The sequence below is a fragment of the Anas acuta genome, chromosome 8 (assembly GCF_963932015.1).
Source record: "Anas acuta chromosome 8, bAnaAcu1.1, whole genome shotgun sequence".
Taxonomy (NCBI): domain Eukaryota; kingdom Metazoa; phylum Chordata; class Aves; order Anseriformes; family Anatidae; genus Anas; species Anas acuta.
Window position 1 is genome coordinate 10,179,573 of NC_088986.1, and position 17,730 is coordinate 10,197,302.

Genomic DNA, 17,730 nt, shown 5'->3' on the forward strand with positions numbered 1-17,730 from the left:
GGGGCTGGTAACTCGCAGCAGCGTCATCGTGCTGGGCTTTTACTCAGGTCCTGGATCTTAAAGCAGTTCCTACAGCACTCGACTGCCGCCCTAGCGAGCGTGATACCTGCCTGCTCAGGTGGCTAATCCTGGATATTTTGGGTTAACGTAAGTCCCTGAGCTATAGGGACTGTGGGGATGCCTCTGTGGTGATGATTTGGGAGCCCTGGGAGCAGCTTGGGACCAGGCACCTGCTTCTGTCATAGCCACGGCACAGCCCAGGGGGTCCCATTCCTGAGTGTGTGCCCCCATTCCTGTAGTGTATGGGGGGAGAGGGGCAAAAAGCTAGGAGACTTTGAGCTTGTGCGCGAGGAAATAAATGAAGCGTGAAAGGGAGCTGTCTGAAAGACGGTGGTGAAGTTGTTTTGTGCTTCATGTGTCGCTAGGTGGGATGTGATGGCACTTCCAGGTGTGTGACAACGGGTCTGTGCCCTGGAGACCTTCCATTCCTACAGGCAAGGGGCATTTCCAGGCTGTGAGCAGGGGAGGATAAAGGGTGGGACGGGTAGGGTGTGAGAGAAGGTTTTGCTTCCCCTGGGGCAGGAGGGTGTCTCCTCATGGGTGTGCTGTAAGATTTATTGGTGCCAATACCTTAAAATTTTCCTCTTCCTCCTCTTTCTTCTGGAGAGCAAGCAAGATGGAGGAAAGCCAGGCAATGAAACCTGCAGATGCGAGCACTGAGAGGGGCTGGGAAGGTCTCCCAGGCTTGTATCAGCAGGAGAGAGCCAATCATTAGACTCATAGAATCGCTTATTTTGGAAAAGACCTTCAAAATCAAGTACAGCCATCAGCCTGACCTACTGCCGGGGCCACTAAGCCAGGCAGGGGCTTTGCTGGGAAGGGCAATTAGGGATTTTAGCAGGTTTCTCAAAGCACCAGGCATCTCTGCTGTGGGTGGTGGAGTGGCATGGGGACACTGCTGGTCCTGAGGCATGCCAAGGGGTGGGGAGGCTTGGGCCAGCAGCCCCAGCTTTGGTTGTCTGATGGTGGCAAGGTGACTTTGTTTGCCCTCCAGCCTTTGCAGAAACACCACTGTGATCACCAAAGGGAACCGGTCGTGGCATTTCCAGCCTGGCGGGGAGCCTGGCCTGCCAGCATGCTGCTGGTGGAGGAGGTGTTTCATGACTACCATTAGTTCTGTGCTTGAAGAGGGAGGAAACAAATCTTGACTGAATTGGAAACCTTGTGAAAAGGTCACGCTTCGGAAAAGCTGTGCATTTTAAGACTGCTCAGCTCTGCAAAGCTGCCTTTGAACTGAAAGTGTAGGAGTTTAACACCCTTGCTACAGCTCTGGGCGTATTAAGCCCGGGAGGCAGGAGCTGGATCCAGCATCAGTTTAACTCTTGCAGGGTGCCTGGCCTTGGGAGTGGACCTGTGGGGCTGCCTGGTGCCTGTGATGGATGGATTTGGGGAGGGTGCTTCCCTTGCTTGCATCTCTTGTGTCAGATGCTCCTCTGGGCAAGGCAGAGCAGGCTGCCCATGTTAGAGTCACTGCTTTCGTACGATAAATCTTTCCTGGCCTCCTCTTATTTCTTTCACTTGGGTTTTTCAGGAACCTGCTCCTTCACCATCCCTCTAAATCTCCCGCGCCCCAATGTGCCAGCATTGTCTTTGCCTTGTCATCTCTGCCACGACAGGATTAAGGTCTGCTCACCCCAATGAACGTTGATAACGAAATTGCTGTTTATCATCCAGCCTGCTATTAACATAGGTAAAATCCCATCATTACAGGCTATTAGTTTGAGATTGTAGGTGCTAATGGCCTCATTCAGGAGCGTGCTAGGCACTTGCAAAATCTGCTGATGTGCAAGAATTGATTGCTATTGATCAGTCCCTGAGCACAGGCTGGATGTTTTGAAGAGGCTTTAATACTAATTACAGGGCAGCCGGTCCTGTATTATCCTTTGGACCTTATTGAAGCTCACAGGTGAGGAGCCCAGACACTGCCCATGTGCAAAGGCAGGACCTGAGGGCACAGGTGCCCTCCTGCTCTCAGCTGGAAGTTGTCCCCCACTCAGAGATGTGTTTTTTGGAGGGTTGTGTTATGTCCTGCATCTTTGAGGCTGCTGTGTTTTTCACCTTTTCCCTAGCACTGAACTCCTGAATACATCCAGCGGCTTCACGTGGCATCTGCACTTACATTCCTGCAGGTTAGAAACGTTTTATTGCACCTGTCTGGCTGGGAAACGAGTGAGAAGGTCATGAGGTACGAGAGACTGCAGAGAAAGCCTTTTCTTGACTCAAGCCACGTCATCCTTCGAGAAATGCCTGTGAGCGAGCAGTTTGCTGTGTCTTAGGTATTGCCTCTTCTGGCTTAGGACTTGGTACCCTTGAACACGCTCGGGCTCCTGCAAACATGAAGTAATAAGGCTGCCATGAAGCTACTTTTAAGGTTTTTATCTCTGTTTTGCTGTGATTCCCAGCGTGTGTAAACATTCTGGTCATGCAGAGAGCAGTGCAGTGCCGCTCCCTGTAGGTGCTGTGCCCTCGCTGTTCCTTCTCAGCTGCGACGTGCAAGGAGGTCCTGCAGGAGTGGGGCAGGACCCAGAGGGACAGGACGTGCTGCTCCCTATGTATCCCGATGGCTTGGGGTGTTAGCAGGAGCTCAGGGCACTAGGAAGAGCACACGTGAGAGTGTCTGAAGCGAGCACCTGCTTAAACCCAAGAGGAGAGAGAAGCAGGAGTATGGATGGAGTCCAAGCAAGTTTGACCTTTCCCAGTCTCTGCTCACATCTGAGCCACTGGGCACCGCGTCCAGAGGGACCTCCGACTCCTGCATAACGAGCTGACGTCATTTTAATTAAATTGTATCTACCTGGCTGGGTTCCTGCTGGCTAAGGGATTATTCTGAAGAGTCAGCTGGGCTGCCTAAGCGCTCATCTCACTGCTTTTCGTATCTAAGGTAGGTTTTCCCGTTACATGCGTTCACTCACCCATCCGTGGCAGTAGCCCTGTCTCTTCCCTGCATCCCCCTGGGGGATCCCAAAGCTGGGAGAAGCAAGGAGATCTGAACACCATGAGGAACACCAAAGCTATGCATGCAGTGGTCACAACACATTTATTTCTCCACTTGGGACCAGGACCACGGTGCGAGGGCCAGCCCACGGTGTGTGAAAACACCCAGTAAGTTAATAAACCGATCAGGTGCCTCTCCGGGCCGCGTGGCTCGAGCTGGGCAAGGCTTCTCCGTGCCAGCGAGTCACCTGTTGGTGGCCCGCTGGCAGCCGGCCGGCCGCGCGGCCTCCCATCTGCAGTCCCCCCGCGCTCAGACACCACGGGCTGGGGAAACTGCTGATGCAGCCCGCCGCGCGTCTCAACCGCGCCGCTGCCATCTGCCTCCCTGACGGAGCCGAGGCAGCTTCTTTTTTTAACCTGAGTTTGCTGAGTCTTGGCTAATTAGCTGCCTTTGGAATTCGTAGCGTAGAAAAAAAAAATAAAAATAAAGCCTGCTAAGTTTGGGATGGAGTGGGGGTGCTAGGACACTGTACAGTCACTTTTTTTTTTTTTATATATTCTAATTTGAGCTAAAACACAGATAGGCAGTAGTCCGATTTGCTTGATTTCTAAATTTGAACTCTGATGCCTTTGCTCTTTCCAAATGCGGTGGAAGCAGAAGCTTCTCTTGGTTGCAACCTTACCCCGTGCAACAGCTCAGCGTGTTTTTGTGGGGTGAGGAGCTGCGAGCCGTGCCCTTTTGCTGGTCTGTGGGGTGGTGATGAGGTGGGGGACCCCCAAAATGTCCCGGTCTGGGGAAGCTTGGCAGCGGGGTGGGAATGGGTGGGGGTGTAAGGGGATGATTGTGTCCATGGTGGGTCCTAGGTGTGGAGGCCTGGAGGCCTGTCCCTGTCTGGGTTCCCTGTGCTGAGGAAGGAGGTGGGCACATTGGGGTGCTGTGACTGGAAAGGGAGGGCAGGGAGCAGCTAGGGCACTGCTGTTTCTTGTTTGAGCCCGAGTAGGGTGAGATGAATCCCAGCTGAGGTGGCTCAAGGTGGTTGGTCCTGGAAGGCCTTCCCCACCTGAACAAACCATGAGGGACCCACTGCAGCTCCATTTCGTTATCTTTCCCTATAGTCTGCAGCTGGAGTCAGGGGCTTGGGGTGTGGTAAGGATGTTTCTAGGCTGGCTAAGAAGTCTCCTTCCTGTAGGAAGAGGGCACTATTCACTGTTGTGTTGGCCCCAGGGTGAGTCAAACAATGTGCTCAAGTAGCTTTTATTCTTTTGGAAGGGGATTGGCATGTGAGGTCTGTCTGGCACTTTAAACAAATGCATTTTTTTCAAAGTGGGCAGGCTTTTGATCTTTGGGGTTTGGACCTGTAACAGCCCTTGCTGCTCTGTCCCATTGCTCTGGACCCACAGCTGCCAGTGGGCAGGAGGGCGCTTCAGACAGGGGCGGTGACTTGAATTGGTTTTCTTTTAGGTCTGGGCCGCCTCCTGCTCTGAACTCACTGCCAAAAATTCATCCGCTGTTATCTTAACACAAATCTTCAGCTCGTTAACTGGAGTGACAATTAGACGATGCCTGGGCAGCAAACTATTACAAGGCCAAGCAGAGCTGATGTTTCACCCTTGCTAACTGAGTAACAGACTAGCTAGCTGAGACGCAGCCTTTCTCCAAACAGTTTTGGCGTCCAGACATTTCACAGCAGCTGAAATAAAGAAGCTCTTCTCCATTTTGTCTGCTAGGAGAGGTCCTCCCTGTGCTCAGGGAGGTAACCTGGAGCTTGCTTCCCTGGGACAGCTCGGGAAGGGGAGAGGAACACTCAGTCTGCAGAGAAGTGTCCTCTGCTTTTCTGGATTGTGTTTCTTAAGGGTTCTTTCTCTCTCTCTTTCCTTCTGTATGTCTTTGAATAGCTCGATCTGTTTGGGAATGCTCTATGAGTGTTTGTCCTTCTGACTCCCTGGCTTTTGGCATTAGTCTTTGGGTTCCCTGCTGTGCCTCTCTCTTGAAGTCATGACCTCATGTTGCAAGAGGATCTGTTTTGATGCTTTCCCTGCTTGCCTGGCATATCAGGAGATTTAGGGAACAGGAGAACCCAGCCACTTGCTTTCCTTAGTGTTTGTCTGTGAAGGATGAATTGCTGGGCATGGTGGAGCTCTGTCCCCTGCTGCTCTGGGAGGGTGCTGTGCTGAAATTAATGGGGGTTATCAGGGCTTGGAGTGCTGTAGAAACCAGTCTCCTTTCTGATTTAATACTCATTTGAAGTTCAGATGTGTATTATTAATTGCAGCAACCAAAGAGTGTGTATGTGTGTGGGGGTGGACTCTGCCCTCTGGCATTTGGATGTTTGTGCTGTTGGGATTAATTTATTCGCACAGACGGAGCATTGCCTCTGTGTCTGTGTCCGAGCTGCTTTCTTCCCCATCCGGTGAGTAGATGGGATGAGGAGGCAGCCCACTCCCTGCAATCCGTAATTAATGGGTTTCACTGTGGAATTAGGTTCTGTGCCACTGGATAAAGAAAGAGAGCATATACAATTGCTAAATGAAGTATTAGTCTCCTGCTATTTTTGAGATCTCGCCTATAATTGTGCATCCCTGCTGTGGCACGTTAACTTAAACAAAACCTGTACCCAGCAGGAATGTTACAAGGCAAGAAGTTGCAAATGCCTCCAACGTCAGCCTTCTGCTGTACCTTTTACTTGGCCTCTCAGCCATTGAGTGGCAGGAGGTATCAGGGGAATCCAAATGCATTTTGCTGAGGTTCATGTCTCAGGGAACTAGTATGCTTTCTTCTTCTTAATGTGCATTTTTTAAGTTACATTTTGTCTTCTTCCAAATTCATATTTCTCCCCCCTCCTTCCTTTTCTACCTTCTATATCCTTGTGTCTCTTCTCCTGGGTTTCTGGCTATGGTCTGAGGGCCTAGAGATGATTAGAGGATTACCCAAAAGCATTGTCAAAAGTAGTCATGCTAAGAGAACTCTTCCCATTGTCAGGAAGCTGATGTTCGTGGTGTGGGGTTACATTTCTACTGAGAAAACATATAGAGATCTGTGAATAGACAAGAGTTGGTGTTGTGCTGTCATCTCTTGAGCTTCCCATGGTGTTGGCTCAAGCTGGTTAGTAGAGGGAATGTCTGTGTTTTGTTGCTTACTGCCTTATAGGATTTGCAGAATAGGAAGGACGTGGGCAGTGTAGCCAGAAGATGCACAGAGGACGAAGGTATTCAGCACATGTGAAGTGCAAGCAAGGCTTTTTGTCTGAAATTGTTGTGCTTTAGCTGAATTGTGGCTCTCTAGGTCACTACACTCTTCAAGATGGATAAGCACACAAGATGTACTTATTATCTTACTGGGTATAAGATCTCAGAGCTACTGGGGAACCTCAACCTCCTTGTAGCAGGACTCTGCACCCAATATCACCTGATGACTAGCAGAAGGGATCTGTCAGTGGCACGTTGCCTCCCCAGGTCTCTAGCAGGGATGAAGGGCTACATGTTTTGGGGAGCTGAGTTCTCTGGGGTGGATCACAGAGAGCCTCAGTGGGTCCGGCTGGGGCTAGCAGTGGCCACTTGCTGGAGGCAAAGCCTGTAGTGGGGATGAAGTGGGAGATATCAGCTCCTTGTTTCCAAGCAATACCAGGATGTTCCATTTCTCGTCGAGATGCCAGGAGCTTGGCTTTTTGCTTGTAATGGTTACTTCTCCTGTAAAAATCACATTCTTGGTTGCTTGGGAATTGTGCTGCAGAAGTGTCTCCAAAATAATAAATGACTTTCAAACTCAGAAAGAACAAGTGTTATAGATTACACTTCTCCCCCACTTTTTTCTTTGTCTAAACCAAATTCATATTGGAGAACTTAAAAAAATATAAAGTCTAATCTCCCTGAAACCTAAAACCATTGATCTTTCCTGTGGGGCTTCGTGAATGTGTTTCATTTTTGCAGTGTAGCTGTCATCTTGAAGATCTGTGATTAAAGTAAGGCTTTTTCCCCTCAAAACCCATTTTCATCTGCTAGTGAAGCTGCGGTGAAGCATTGAATTGGTATAAAATTCACAGCAGCTTTTTTATTAGGAAGCAGAAATTACTAGTGCTTGTTTGCCACTGACTACTTACCTTACAATCAGTGCTCTTCATAACGTTTAGATTATGTGACCATAATGTTCTGAGGGGAAAGAAACACTTTTTTGGGATGAAATGTGCCAGTCTTGGACGCAGATAAATCATCTTTTTTTCCTAAAGCCCATCCATACAAAATCAATTTCTGAGCTATTTCAGGCTATGAGAAAGCATGCTGTTCTGCAGAGATGTAGATCGTGTGTCGTAATGCTCAGCTAATGCCTTCTTTCCCAGTGACTTGGTCCCCGTGAGGACAAGTCCTCAAGCCAATTTAGATGCTGGAATGAAACACTAGCGGAGGGAGAGGCTTTTCCTGTGTGTGTGATGCTAAATTTCCTGCAGAATATGTTGGTGTTTACTGGCAAACGGGGAAGAATCCTACTTGACGGCTCCACGCCGTTCCACGCGTCAGGATGTCGTCAAACGTGCACAAGTCTGCTCTCAAGTCAGAAGCTGGCCTGTTTAATCCCTTTTCTGTCCAGGAAACTGAAGGAAAGCACATATCTTAACGGCAAACGAGGGAAATGTTTTCACAGAGTAACCAAGGGAAAGGCTCTTCTTCCACTTGTCTGAATGTGACCTTAAGATGCCTTCTGGTGAGGTGCTGGTCTCAGGCCACCCCACCGCTCCTGATGCAACTTAATCCATGGGGGAGTTTATTTTGGGGTAGGACACCTAGATTGCTGTGCCAGCGGGGCTCTGCAGCATGCAGCACAAGAAGGTGAACAGTGCAGCATCCTCATAGCACCAGCAGTAGAAGAATCTTCTCCCAAATGAAATGCCTTGAAGTCAATTTCATAGCTTGGAGGCCTTTTGCTTCTGCAGAAAGGAGGTGGTACCAGTCTGAGCGTTTCATACATCTGGACAAATCGGTCTTAAATTTGCAGGTTTGAGGCTTAGCATCTGTCTAGAAACCCATGTACTGTGTAAGGCTTCCTGGTTAACGACTAGTGTGGGAAGTAGTGCTAAACTCATCCTTTCTTCTCTGCTGGGGGAGGAGATGGGATGTTCAATCCCGATGACAGGCATGCTCGTGTTGGGCAGACTTTCTGACCTTCAGAGCTTGTACTTTTCACCTTGAGGTGGAATTTTGTGAAACTACAGATTTACTGAAGAAATATTTTGTGCCCTCTGGTTGATCTTCAACTAGGTAACTGAATTTTATGTGTGCATGAGGATTTACGTTGCAGAACTAGAGAAGTGCTAGGCAGGGCAGATCGGATCACTACGATCAATTTAACCAGTGTCCTGAAACATCACCTTGCCTTCTGGGCATTTACATACGTAGAAATCGGAGTAAATATTTGTATTAGGATAGAGCCTACAATTATGCCAATGATGTACAGACTTGGGAAGAGCTGATGTTGCCTTCCAGTGTCATCTTTGCAGTGTAAGTGGAGCTGAATGTTTCTATTTACACGCTAGGTCTTGGGATAGATTCTTATTATTTTTTAATCGTTGACTCAGATGGATGTGTTTTTTTTTTTTCTTTCAACTTTGAGATAGGACTTATTTGCCCTCCAGATTAAAAGTCAGCTTTCAAAACCAGAGTGAATTTATGGAGTGTGATGCATTTTAATTAGAACGTTTAATTAGGAGAGAATTCATGAGAGTGGGTCTTGTTTTAAAACGATCAAAGATGCTAAATGAAAACAAAAGGGAAAGAAATTATGGAGAGGCATATAAGAAAATTTATTTTGGGTATCTTCTGTACCCATCAAAGGAGATCGCTTTCTGTTCTGTGCTTTTTGTTCCAAAAATAGCTAAGGTGCTGCCTGATTTCTGCAGGTCGATATCAGTCTGTCTTTGTAATTAACTATGAAAATAAATTGCACGGTTGGGAGAGGAGGGAAGTGAGTGTCAGCAGGCTGCTGAAGATAGCTCAGGTGTGTAAAATGGCTACTCCATCTCATCGCCGCTTGCCCTGGAATTAATGCTGTAGATTTCTGGGTTGTGTTTAACGCCTGTCATCTCTCTGCCTCTTGCTGATGGGCATTGTGTGTGTATGGCAGGTTCTCTTCGGAGACTTCTGCCCATCTCCTCCCTGAGCTGCATTAGCATTTCCTTGCTTTCATTATGAAAGCAGCTGATATGGGCATCATATTTTTTCTGAAGAGCATTGAGTGGAGCAAGGAGGTGATTTTCCTGACAAGCTACTTCTGTCTTGCAGTCTCCCACAGCAAATCACACTAGGTTCTGATGCTGGGGTGAAAGACTAAGCTGCAGATCCAGAAAGGGTCTGGTTTTCTGATTCCCAATCAGGTATGTGCCTTCCCAGAGACTGCCACAGGAGCTTAAGACTCAGCATCCCTTTGTGGACTGTAAAATAAACGAAAAAAAAATACTTTTGATGTGGAGCAAGATCTGATGTCCTCAGGAAATGAAGTCACTGACTTCACTGCATCACCAGTTTCTGCCATGGAAACAGTTGGTGAATTAATGCAAGTTTTGCACAGGTTTAGCAGCCGTCCTCCTCTTCAGAGCGAGAGGTGGGAGGAACATTTTCTATTAAATTCAGAATTGTTGTCTTAAGTTATTAATTCCTTGCATCATAATGCATTTATCTCTGGCTGCAGTGAGGAGTGGAGAGCTTTGAAATCTAGCTAGCTCAAAGGATGCTTTCTGCACCAGGGAACAAAGGAAAAGCATCACTTCAGTAGGGCACACAGAGTATGTGGATTGGAAGGCTGCTTTACATACAGCATGGCAGAGCCTCACTGTTGGTAATGTGTGCAGATGCCTGTGTCCTCCAGGAGATGCAGTTTTTTTCTGCATAAATCACATCTGTGCTTGAGTGTGCAGCTCATTGAGCTTCATCCAGATGAGGCCAGCACCAGCACTGACCAGGCCATCCTGGCTGCTTCAGGTTGGCAGGAGATGAAGAGGCACTAGGATGGTGGCAGCAGAGGTTGTAGGCCCTCCACGCTAACCTGCTATTTGTTTTCCCCAGGTGTTAAAACAGGAAGGAGAGCATTTCATCTTAAAAATACGGACCTCAAGATCTGGTCTGATCAGGAGGAGAACTGGATTTAGGATATTTGTGGCACTTAAGTGGTTTTTGTGTGTGTTGGAGCTGCAGTGAAGGGGCACTTGTTTTGCTGCGTGGTCATGTAGCTGAGAGCCTCGCCCTTTTGGGACCTTTTCAGACTGTATTGTGGGGCTGGCCAGGCTTTCTAAAGCTGTTTCCATCTCCAGTTCCTTTGACTTGCTCTTGGCCAAAAAAACATCAAGCTGCTGAAATTATAAACCAGGATTGTACTATTTATGTTGGAGAAAAGGTGCAGTTTACATATACAGGCTCCTTGCAAATCAGCTTACGCTGGCTTTTAGCAGTTCAAGTGAGCAGCTGTAGCAAGTTAGAGATGTTGAAAGAGAGTCCAGCTTCAGAGTTTCAGGCTCTTCCGTCATGACAGCCGGCTCTTGGCGAGCAGCAGATGTCTCCAACTGGGGTTTGAAGGGAGAACTCACTGCCTTACTAGGGAGAGGTCATCAGGGCGGTTTGGTGCAGGGTGCTGCCCGTGATGCTCCTCAGGAGATGGCTTTTGAGGGTCCTGGGGTTGCTTACAACTGTCCTGCCTGCAGACCTGGCAGTCTGCAAGGACTGGACAGGAAGGGTCCCACTGCCTCCAGCCCACTTGTGTTGAGCAACACCATGGTGTGTTTGCTGGAGAGCAGGTCCCCTTGGCATGGGTTTCCAAGCTCTGCTTTTCTTCTGTCCTCTGGATGTAATGAGGTGCAATGAGCTGTGGGGCTGTGCTGGCCAGAAGGCTTGTTAACTTAAGGACTCTTTTCTGATGTCTGCTCTTGTTTGAACAGGTTTTGATGCATGCTGGCCAGCCCAGCATCACTCTATCTGCAGGTGGGGTCTGGACAGTGTTTGGAGCATCCCTGTCTAGGCACGTGGCATTGTCTGGGAAGTTGATGGATTCTTTGGACCATGAGACAGCTGAAAAAGAGACAGCTATTAGGCAGATGTGTCCTGTTTGATGTGGCTCAAAGTGGCTTCAAGTTCCTCATACCTGTTGGCATGTTCTTTATGTAGAAAGTTCCCCTGATGGGCACTGTACCTCTGTTTGTAGGCAGCAGGCTGGCCGCAGTCTGTAAATAAGCATTTTTAAGGCATCAAGGAAGGATGTCGCAAATATGATTAATGGCAGTGAGTGTGCAACTTAAAACTTCTTTTTGTAGTTATTTGATCTTTCTCCTGCAAACTCAGCAGCTGACTTGTGCAGAAGATAAAACACATGGGAGGAGAATGGTGAGGGGCTCTCTGGTCTTCAAAGGCAATTTAATGTTGAGTGTCTGCCTTGCGACATCTTGAAGGGGCCCAGACCTCAGCAGGGGGGCACGCAGCCTTTTCTCAAAAGCAGGCCCCATCTGAGGGCTCTCAGATGGACAGCAGCAGTTGCGAAGCACTTGGGCAAAATATGATTTCTTATGGAGGGGACTGCATGGGGCTGTGCTGGCCGAAGGCAGTGGTAGTTATTGGGAGGTTTGGGTCTCGGTGACCATGAGGAGATGTTCTCGTGCCAGGAGGTGGAAATGCCGGGATGAGTCAATGGGTTGTGTTTTTTGGCACATAGAAAGGCAGACAAGTCTGGCCACAAGCATTTCTGTAGCACTCAACTGGCAATTGTTGGCGCCCCGAGGGCAGGCCCAGCTGCTGGCGAGCTGGTGCTTGAGGTGCTCCCAGAGCTGGCCTAGGATGAAACTTGGTGTCCCTTTGAAATGTGAGGTGGCTGCCATGTGCTGAAGTAGCTGGCAGGAGGTAAGGGCAGCAAACAGCAAACAAGACATAGGTCTTGTTTGGTTGCTTCCGTGCGTGAGGATGGCAGAAGAAATGGGCCTCCCATGGAATGAAAGTTCGAGAGAGCTGAGGGGAGCTTGATTCCTCAGCCCCAGATGCTATGAGACAGAAGGTGCACCCTCTTAGCAAGCCAGGCAAATTGCTCTAATTGCAAATGGTTTTATGATCCCTGCATTTAGGGGGCTGCCAAAGCTTTTCCCTCGGTGAACAGAGGCCAGGTGGTGGCAGGCCCACTGCCCTTCTGGGCTGTGTACAGGCATCCGAATGGTCCTGAATTTAATCAGAGCTGAGGAAATGGGCAAAGTTTAGAAAGGGCTCAGTGCAGGCTCTTGTTCCTAGTCCAAGGAGCGTGGTATCTGCTTCTGAAAACAGCCAGGGGCGAATTGTCTGGGATCCAAGGCGGAGGCAGAGCAGCAGGGCTTCTAACTGGTGCCAGTGAACTTTTGATACGCTTACTGGCTGAATCCCACATTTTGAAGGCAAATCCTAGGGGGAAATTGCATCTATTACACAAGCAAATGCTCTTTCAGAGGGATTCCACTTGCCTGCTGTCTGCCATCTAAAAGTTAGGTGTTTTTTTCAGCGTAGCCCTCTGAAGATCTCTGTTAGTCACTGGAGAGCGAGCGGTGCTGCCTGCAGGCGATGTTAACCCAGTCCTCTGGGGTATGTAGTTTGTGTTATTTTCCTGCAGTTGAGGGTAGGGGAGCCTTGTCCACCAGCTTAGACACTCAGCAATTCGGAGGTGAATCCCACCATCAGCTGAGTGAATGGGTTGCTTGAAACTGGCCTGGGTCCATCTAGACATTGCTTGTACGCTCTGTAACACAAGTGAGCATTAGCCTGAGTGAACCTTGAGAGCGTACAGTTTTACAGAGGCAGGGGAATATGGTGAGAAATCTGGAGGAAGAAATGGATGACTTACTCTCTGAGAACATTTTTCATCTCCTAACATCTGTTACGCTGCCTTCTCTCGCTGTTTCTCCCCCAAATTTGCACTTTGTCATTAAAACCAGGAAAGAAAAATCCCAATATGCATATGACATTTTACAAAAGTGCTCTCTGTGCTCTTAAAAATCCAACAATTTTGCTGCATGGCATTCATCTGTAATCAATTAGAAGGTTTCTGATCAGCAGAAGCTGGAGGTTCTGCTCCCTGGAGCTTAGCACTCTGCACAAGGAGGTGGGATTGCCTGGCACTTCCCTCACCTGAAGGAGGAAATGGGAGCAACAATGAATGAAAGTCAGTGGGGCAGAATGAGATCAAAAAGCTCAAAACTTGCTTATCAGCCCTGTTCCAGCCTGATCTCAGTGTCAGATGGTGGTATTAAACCAGATGGCCCAGATGCAACTTTCAGCTCAGGAAGTCCTGAAGCTGCTGCTTCTTGCCAGGAGCAGGGGGAGAAGCTCTCCCTGCTTCCTCCTAGGGGCTGTAAGCCTCTGCTAAAGACATGATAGGGGGGAGAGTTGGGTCCAGTGCAGCTGGTTTGTCATTTTGGGATCCTTCTAGATGAGCTGTCAGTGGTAGTACTGGGACTGTATGTATCTAAATGGACCTAGCTTGGTTTTCTCCCCCAGACCCATTAGCTGCTCATCTCTCCCTCCCAAAACCAGGCACCTGTGGGCTGGTTATAAACCAGGGGGCTCAGTTTCTGGGAACAAAACTTTGCTTTCATGCTGCCTGCAGCCTGCTCCACATTCTCCACAGAGGCCTTCATTTCCAGTTGTCCCTTGGGCTTTGGAGAAGACAGTGCCTTGGTGGGGGGAAGAAGGAAAAGAAAACCTAAGCTAAATACTAAGAGGAAATTAAATCTCTTTAAGTTACAGTACGATGGTCAGAGTATTTGACATTAAAAGAGGGAACATAAACGTGCTGTCTGAGACATCAAAAACTACATAGGACCAAAATTGGGAATAATCCTGCAAGGAGGGGTTGACTGTGATTCTTCTGAGCTACTAAAGCGTGTCCCTTCCCTCCGTGCTCTTAGAAGAGCTGGCTCCGTAGGAAGCCTGCCCAAGGCTGGCCGCTGGGGCAGCTTTGGTTTTGCAGCAATGGAGAAAAGCAGCAGAAGCATTATTCTGTCCAGTGGCCTGAACGTTGCAATGTTTCCCTCCTTGGAGGGAGCAGGGGCATAAAAATTATGAATAAAAGGCAGAAGGGCTTTCGAGAGGGTAATAGAGTGTAAGATTGAGTATTAAGCCCATCTCCAGCCATAATTAAACCTGCAGTTGGAGGGTCTGTCACATTGCTTCAGACCCTTGGAAAAAAAAAATACTCAGTTGCTAGCTTCATTAGTAATTAAATGTCCAATTACTGTATGTAATGTTTCTGCTTTGCTGAACTCCACAACTGCATTCATAAACAGCCCTAAGGAAGGCCTCTAATCTGTGCCATTGTTCTTCAAGTGGTTTGCACATGCAGAAAAAGAAAAGAAAAATCAGGCAGACATTTATAATATGGAAAGGAAAGGGGGAAGGGGTGGGAAGAGGAGGAAATCAAATCAGCATCTTCCACCTCCCTCCCCCCTCCGAGGTAGGATCTTTGCCAAGCCCACAGAGAAGCCCTCAGGCCCCTCGAGCATGCAAATGTAATTTTCTATCCAGACAACACACTTTTTTTTTTTTTTTTTTAAATGAAGTCCACCCCCACCCCCAGAAAACCTCCTCAAATCCCTGAATGCACAACAGAAGCAAGAAGAAAATTACAATGAAAAGAGGAGAGATGGGAGGGGGGGAAAAAAGCAGCAACCCACAAACAGAAGGAGAGATGGAGGGAGGATTGAGATGAATATGCAGTGTCCAGAGTTTAAATAGACATAAAAGATAATGAAGGTGGGGGGGAGGAGGGAGGGGAGATTGTAATCAAACAAAATGATTTTGGTCCTCTTCAATCATCCCTGGTTTGCAGGCTGTCATTTTATACAAATTAGAGCCGGGGTAATTTTATGAATATTCACTCGGATTGAAATCACGTTCATTAAAGGGAAGGCACCCTTCTCGGGGCCCACTGTGCCGCTCATCTTTTGTTCACGCAGAACAACAGGAAAGCCACTTGTGCGGCGGATGAGTGCTGGATCCGAGCCCCCTCCCCTCCGTGCCCCCGGGGGGGCCAGGGGCTGGGGTCCTGCCTGCCTGGATGGCCGTGCTCTTATGTGGGATGCTCGAGGCGACCGCATCCCAAGGGACGGGCTGCCCTTTGGGGTGAGAAGCGGAGGCTGTTGTGGGGAGGAAGGGCTGTAAATGCCCTCCTGGGTGAAGGAGCTGTAGCCTGGGAATTGGCTCGTAGCCTGGGCTGTGGGGCAGGAGGGGGGGGACAGACTGCAAGTGCTCTAGCCTTTAATTTCCAGGCAAGCCCTTATTGAACCAGTAATAGCTTGAAACCATTTGGGATGAAATAATTGCCACATTTTTACGTTATTATTATTATTATTATTTTTTCTTCGAGCCTGGCTGCTGAATTGAGTTCTTCTTCCTGCTCAAGAGTCCAACCCAGGCCTGCGCCGCACATGTCTGGCACCACGCTGGGGACAGTTCCTCTAGTACATAACCAATCAAAGATGTATTCAGGCCCGTTGTGAGGAAACCGTAGATGATTATAAGTAGAGAGATCCAAGTCTTTTGCTGACTGCTCACCCTCGCATATTATGAAATTTCTCTTAGAAGGGTAGACAAAGCCTTTTTGAGCCTGTGTGTGGTGATGGCCTCGCATGGATGTCTGGCTTTAAATGCCTCACAATGTCGGCCTCTCATTTCTGAGAAAAGGCAAACGTATCCTATTGTAGCGTGTCAAGTACCGAAACTCCGCCATTCAGCAGCTTCGCCGCTGCTGTAACGCATCCTTGGGTTGTCACGGTAATGCGAGGAGATCGCTTTGCCACTCAGTAGCCGCCGGCAGGAGGAGGGCAAAGCTGACCTGGAGGAGAAACGTTCATTTAAATATTTGATTGTATTTCACCCAGGCAGTGGAATGACTGTCCCTTCTTCAGGGCAACTGAGCTGCCCGTGAAATCGGGGTGACTCGGTGTCATGTTTGGTTATCACTGATGACACCATTTGTAATAAATGGTGGTGCTGCACCACCCAGGGAAGGAGATGCATGGGCTGGGGGGCTGGGACTGCCGTGGTTGTTTTTCTGCCACTGGTGTGAGCAGGTTCTCTGTCAGCATGGGTGCTAGCAGTGCTGTGTGTCTGCATGTCAAACCCAGGTGACAGCAAGAAATCACCAGGAGGGGACAAAAGGCATTTTCTTCTTAGAGTTCCTCCTTTTTTTTTTCTTCCTCCTTTAGATCTTAAGACAAATTCAGATCCAAGGAAGCCAGCTTTTATAGTTTCTAAGGTAGTCACAGAGTCTAGCTCGACTCTTAGAGTAAAAACGACTAACTTAATCTAATCAAAGGGAATGCTTTTTTTTTTTTTTTCTTGAATGTGGGAACATCACTAGAGCAGAGTGCACAAAAGTGGTTGCACATGTCGTGGCAGAAGTTTCCTTCTGGAATTGGAGTGACTGTAGCATGTGCCTGCACTGTGGAGGGTCCCTCCTTCTCCGGATGATAAACCAAGCACAAAAGGCTGACAGATACTCCCCTGGGTTAGCCAGCATTTTCCATGAGCTCAGCTGAGGCAGAGGTTTGGCCCAGTAGCATTGACTGTGCCAGACCAGCCCCTGGTAGAGCAAAGCGTTGGGTTCTGCTCCCAGCACTGTTTGGTTGTTGGACCCAGGATAAGACTTTGCTTTCCATTCTTCTGCTTATCCTGCTCAAACCACATTGAAGGTGCTGCCCCAACAGTGCAGTGGCCTCCAGCACTAGCAGCAGCCTGGTGTGTTAACATCCAGGCTGGGCAGGCCCATGAGGGGAGGCCACGTATACACTCCTAATGGGAGCCATGACAGTATCTCTGCCCTAATTCAATGCAGCCTCGTGTACAAATAGTCCTTCAAGGCTCGGGGGAGGCTCCTCTCTGATGTGGGAGGCAGCGTGTGCTCATTGGGGTTGTCAGGCCATGTGGTTCCTGGCTTAGCGCCCTTGCTGGGGGGCCCTGTCAGTTGTGTGTTTGGAGGCGTCCTCGGCTTCCTGCAGACCTGATGGAGACAGTAGAGCTGCTCCTTTGTTTTTTTTATCCAAGGTTTTCCTGTTCTGGCAATGCTTTGTCTTTGAAATGCAGCCCAAGCCCCTGTGGAGAGCCCCCCATTGAACTGTGAGGCGCTAGGGGTGGTGCTCAGGGAGCTGGTTTGGATCAGAGGCAGCCTGGGGGGCGAAGAAGATGAGTGGGCTGCAGGCTGGTGGCCTTAAGAAAGGTTCCCTGCCCAGTAGCTCTGAAGCCAACGTCAAATTTCAGTGAGATTTGGCAGAGGAGTCCAAGTTTCAAGTGGTCAGGTTCTCTAAAAAAGCAATGGTGAGGCACAAAAATAGGGGTTGGCATGTTAGGGCGGCCTGATGGAAAGACAGGGTGAGGCTTCCTTTGTCCTTGATGTTTGGGTTGGTGCATGTGTGCCAGGCAGACCCTGAAGACCCCAAAGCCTTGGTGAATCCAAGCAAATGCTCTCCCATGTGTGATGGGGTCTTCAGGAACCCACGGGTGGGTCTGATACTGAGGGTCTTGCAAGAGGGAGAAGGTTATAAAGGTCTACCCCATCTGAAGCCAGCTGGCAGCATCATCTCTGCTCTTAGATCTTGTTCTGTGTGGGATGTGTGTTGACTGGCTTCCAGAGAGTCTGGCTCTTCTTGGGCTTTTGCACCAAAAATAGTTGCCAGGATGGACTGTTTTTCTTCTCATTTGGATCCAGAAACTTTAAAACTTCTGAAGTCTATTTGAGCTTCTAGACTCTACGAT

The 17,730-nt window shown here is 48.7% G+C and overlaps 1 protein-coding gene across 2 annotated transcripts in view; it reads left to right on the forward strand.

Moving 5' to 3' along the window:
* Positions 1-17,730, forward strand: part of ZSWIM5 (zinc finger SWIM-type containing 5) — an 85,918-nt gene that overhangs the window by 15,893 nt on the left and 52,295 nt on the right. The window contains exon 1 of one of the 2 annotated variants that reach the window (XM_068691007.1): positions 4,133-4,220. The exons of the other annotated variant lie outside the window; for it this stretch is intronic. Coding sequence (XP_068547108.1) covers positions 4,148-4,220 — 73 coding nt within the window. The 5' untranslated portion in view covers positions 4,133-4,147. Of the gene's footprint in view, positions 1-4,132; positions 4,221-17,730 lie in introns of those variants that run through there. 2 annotated transcript variants of the gene reach the window in all.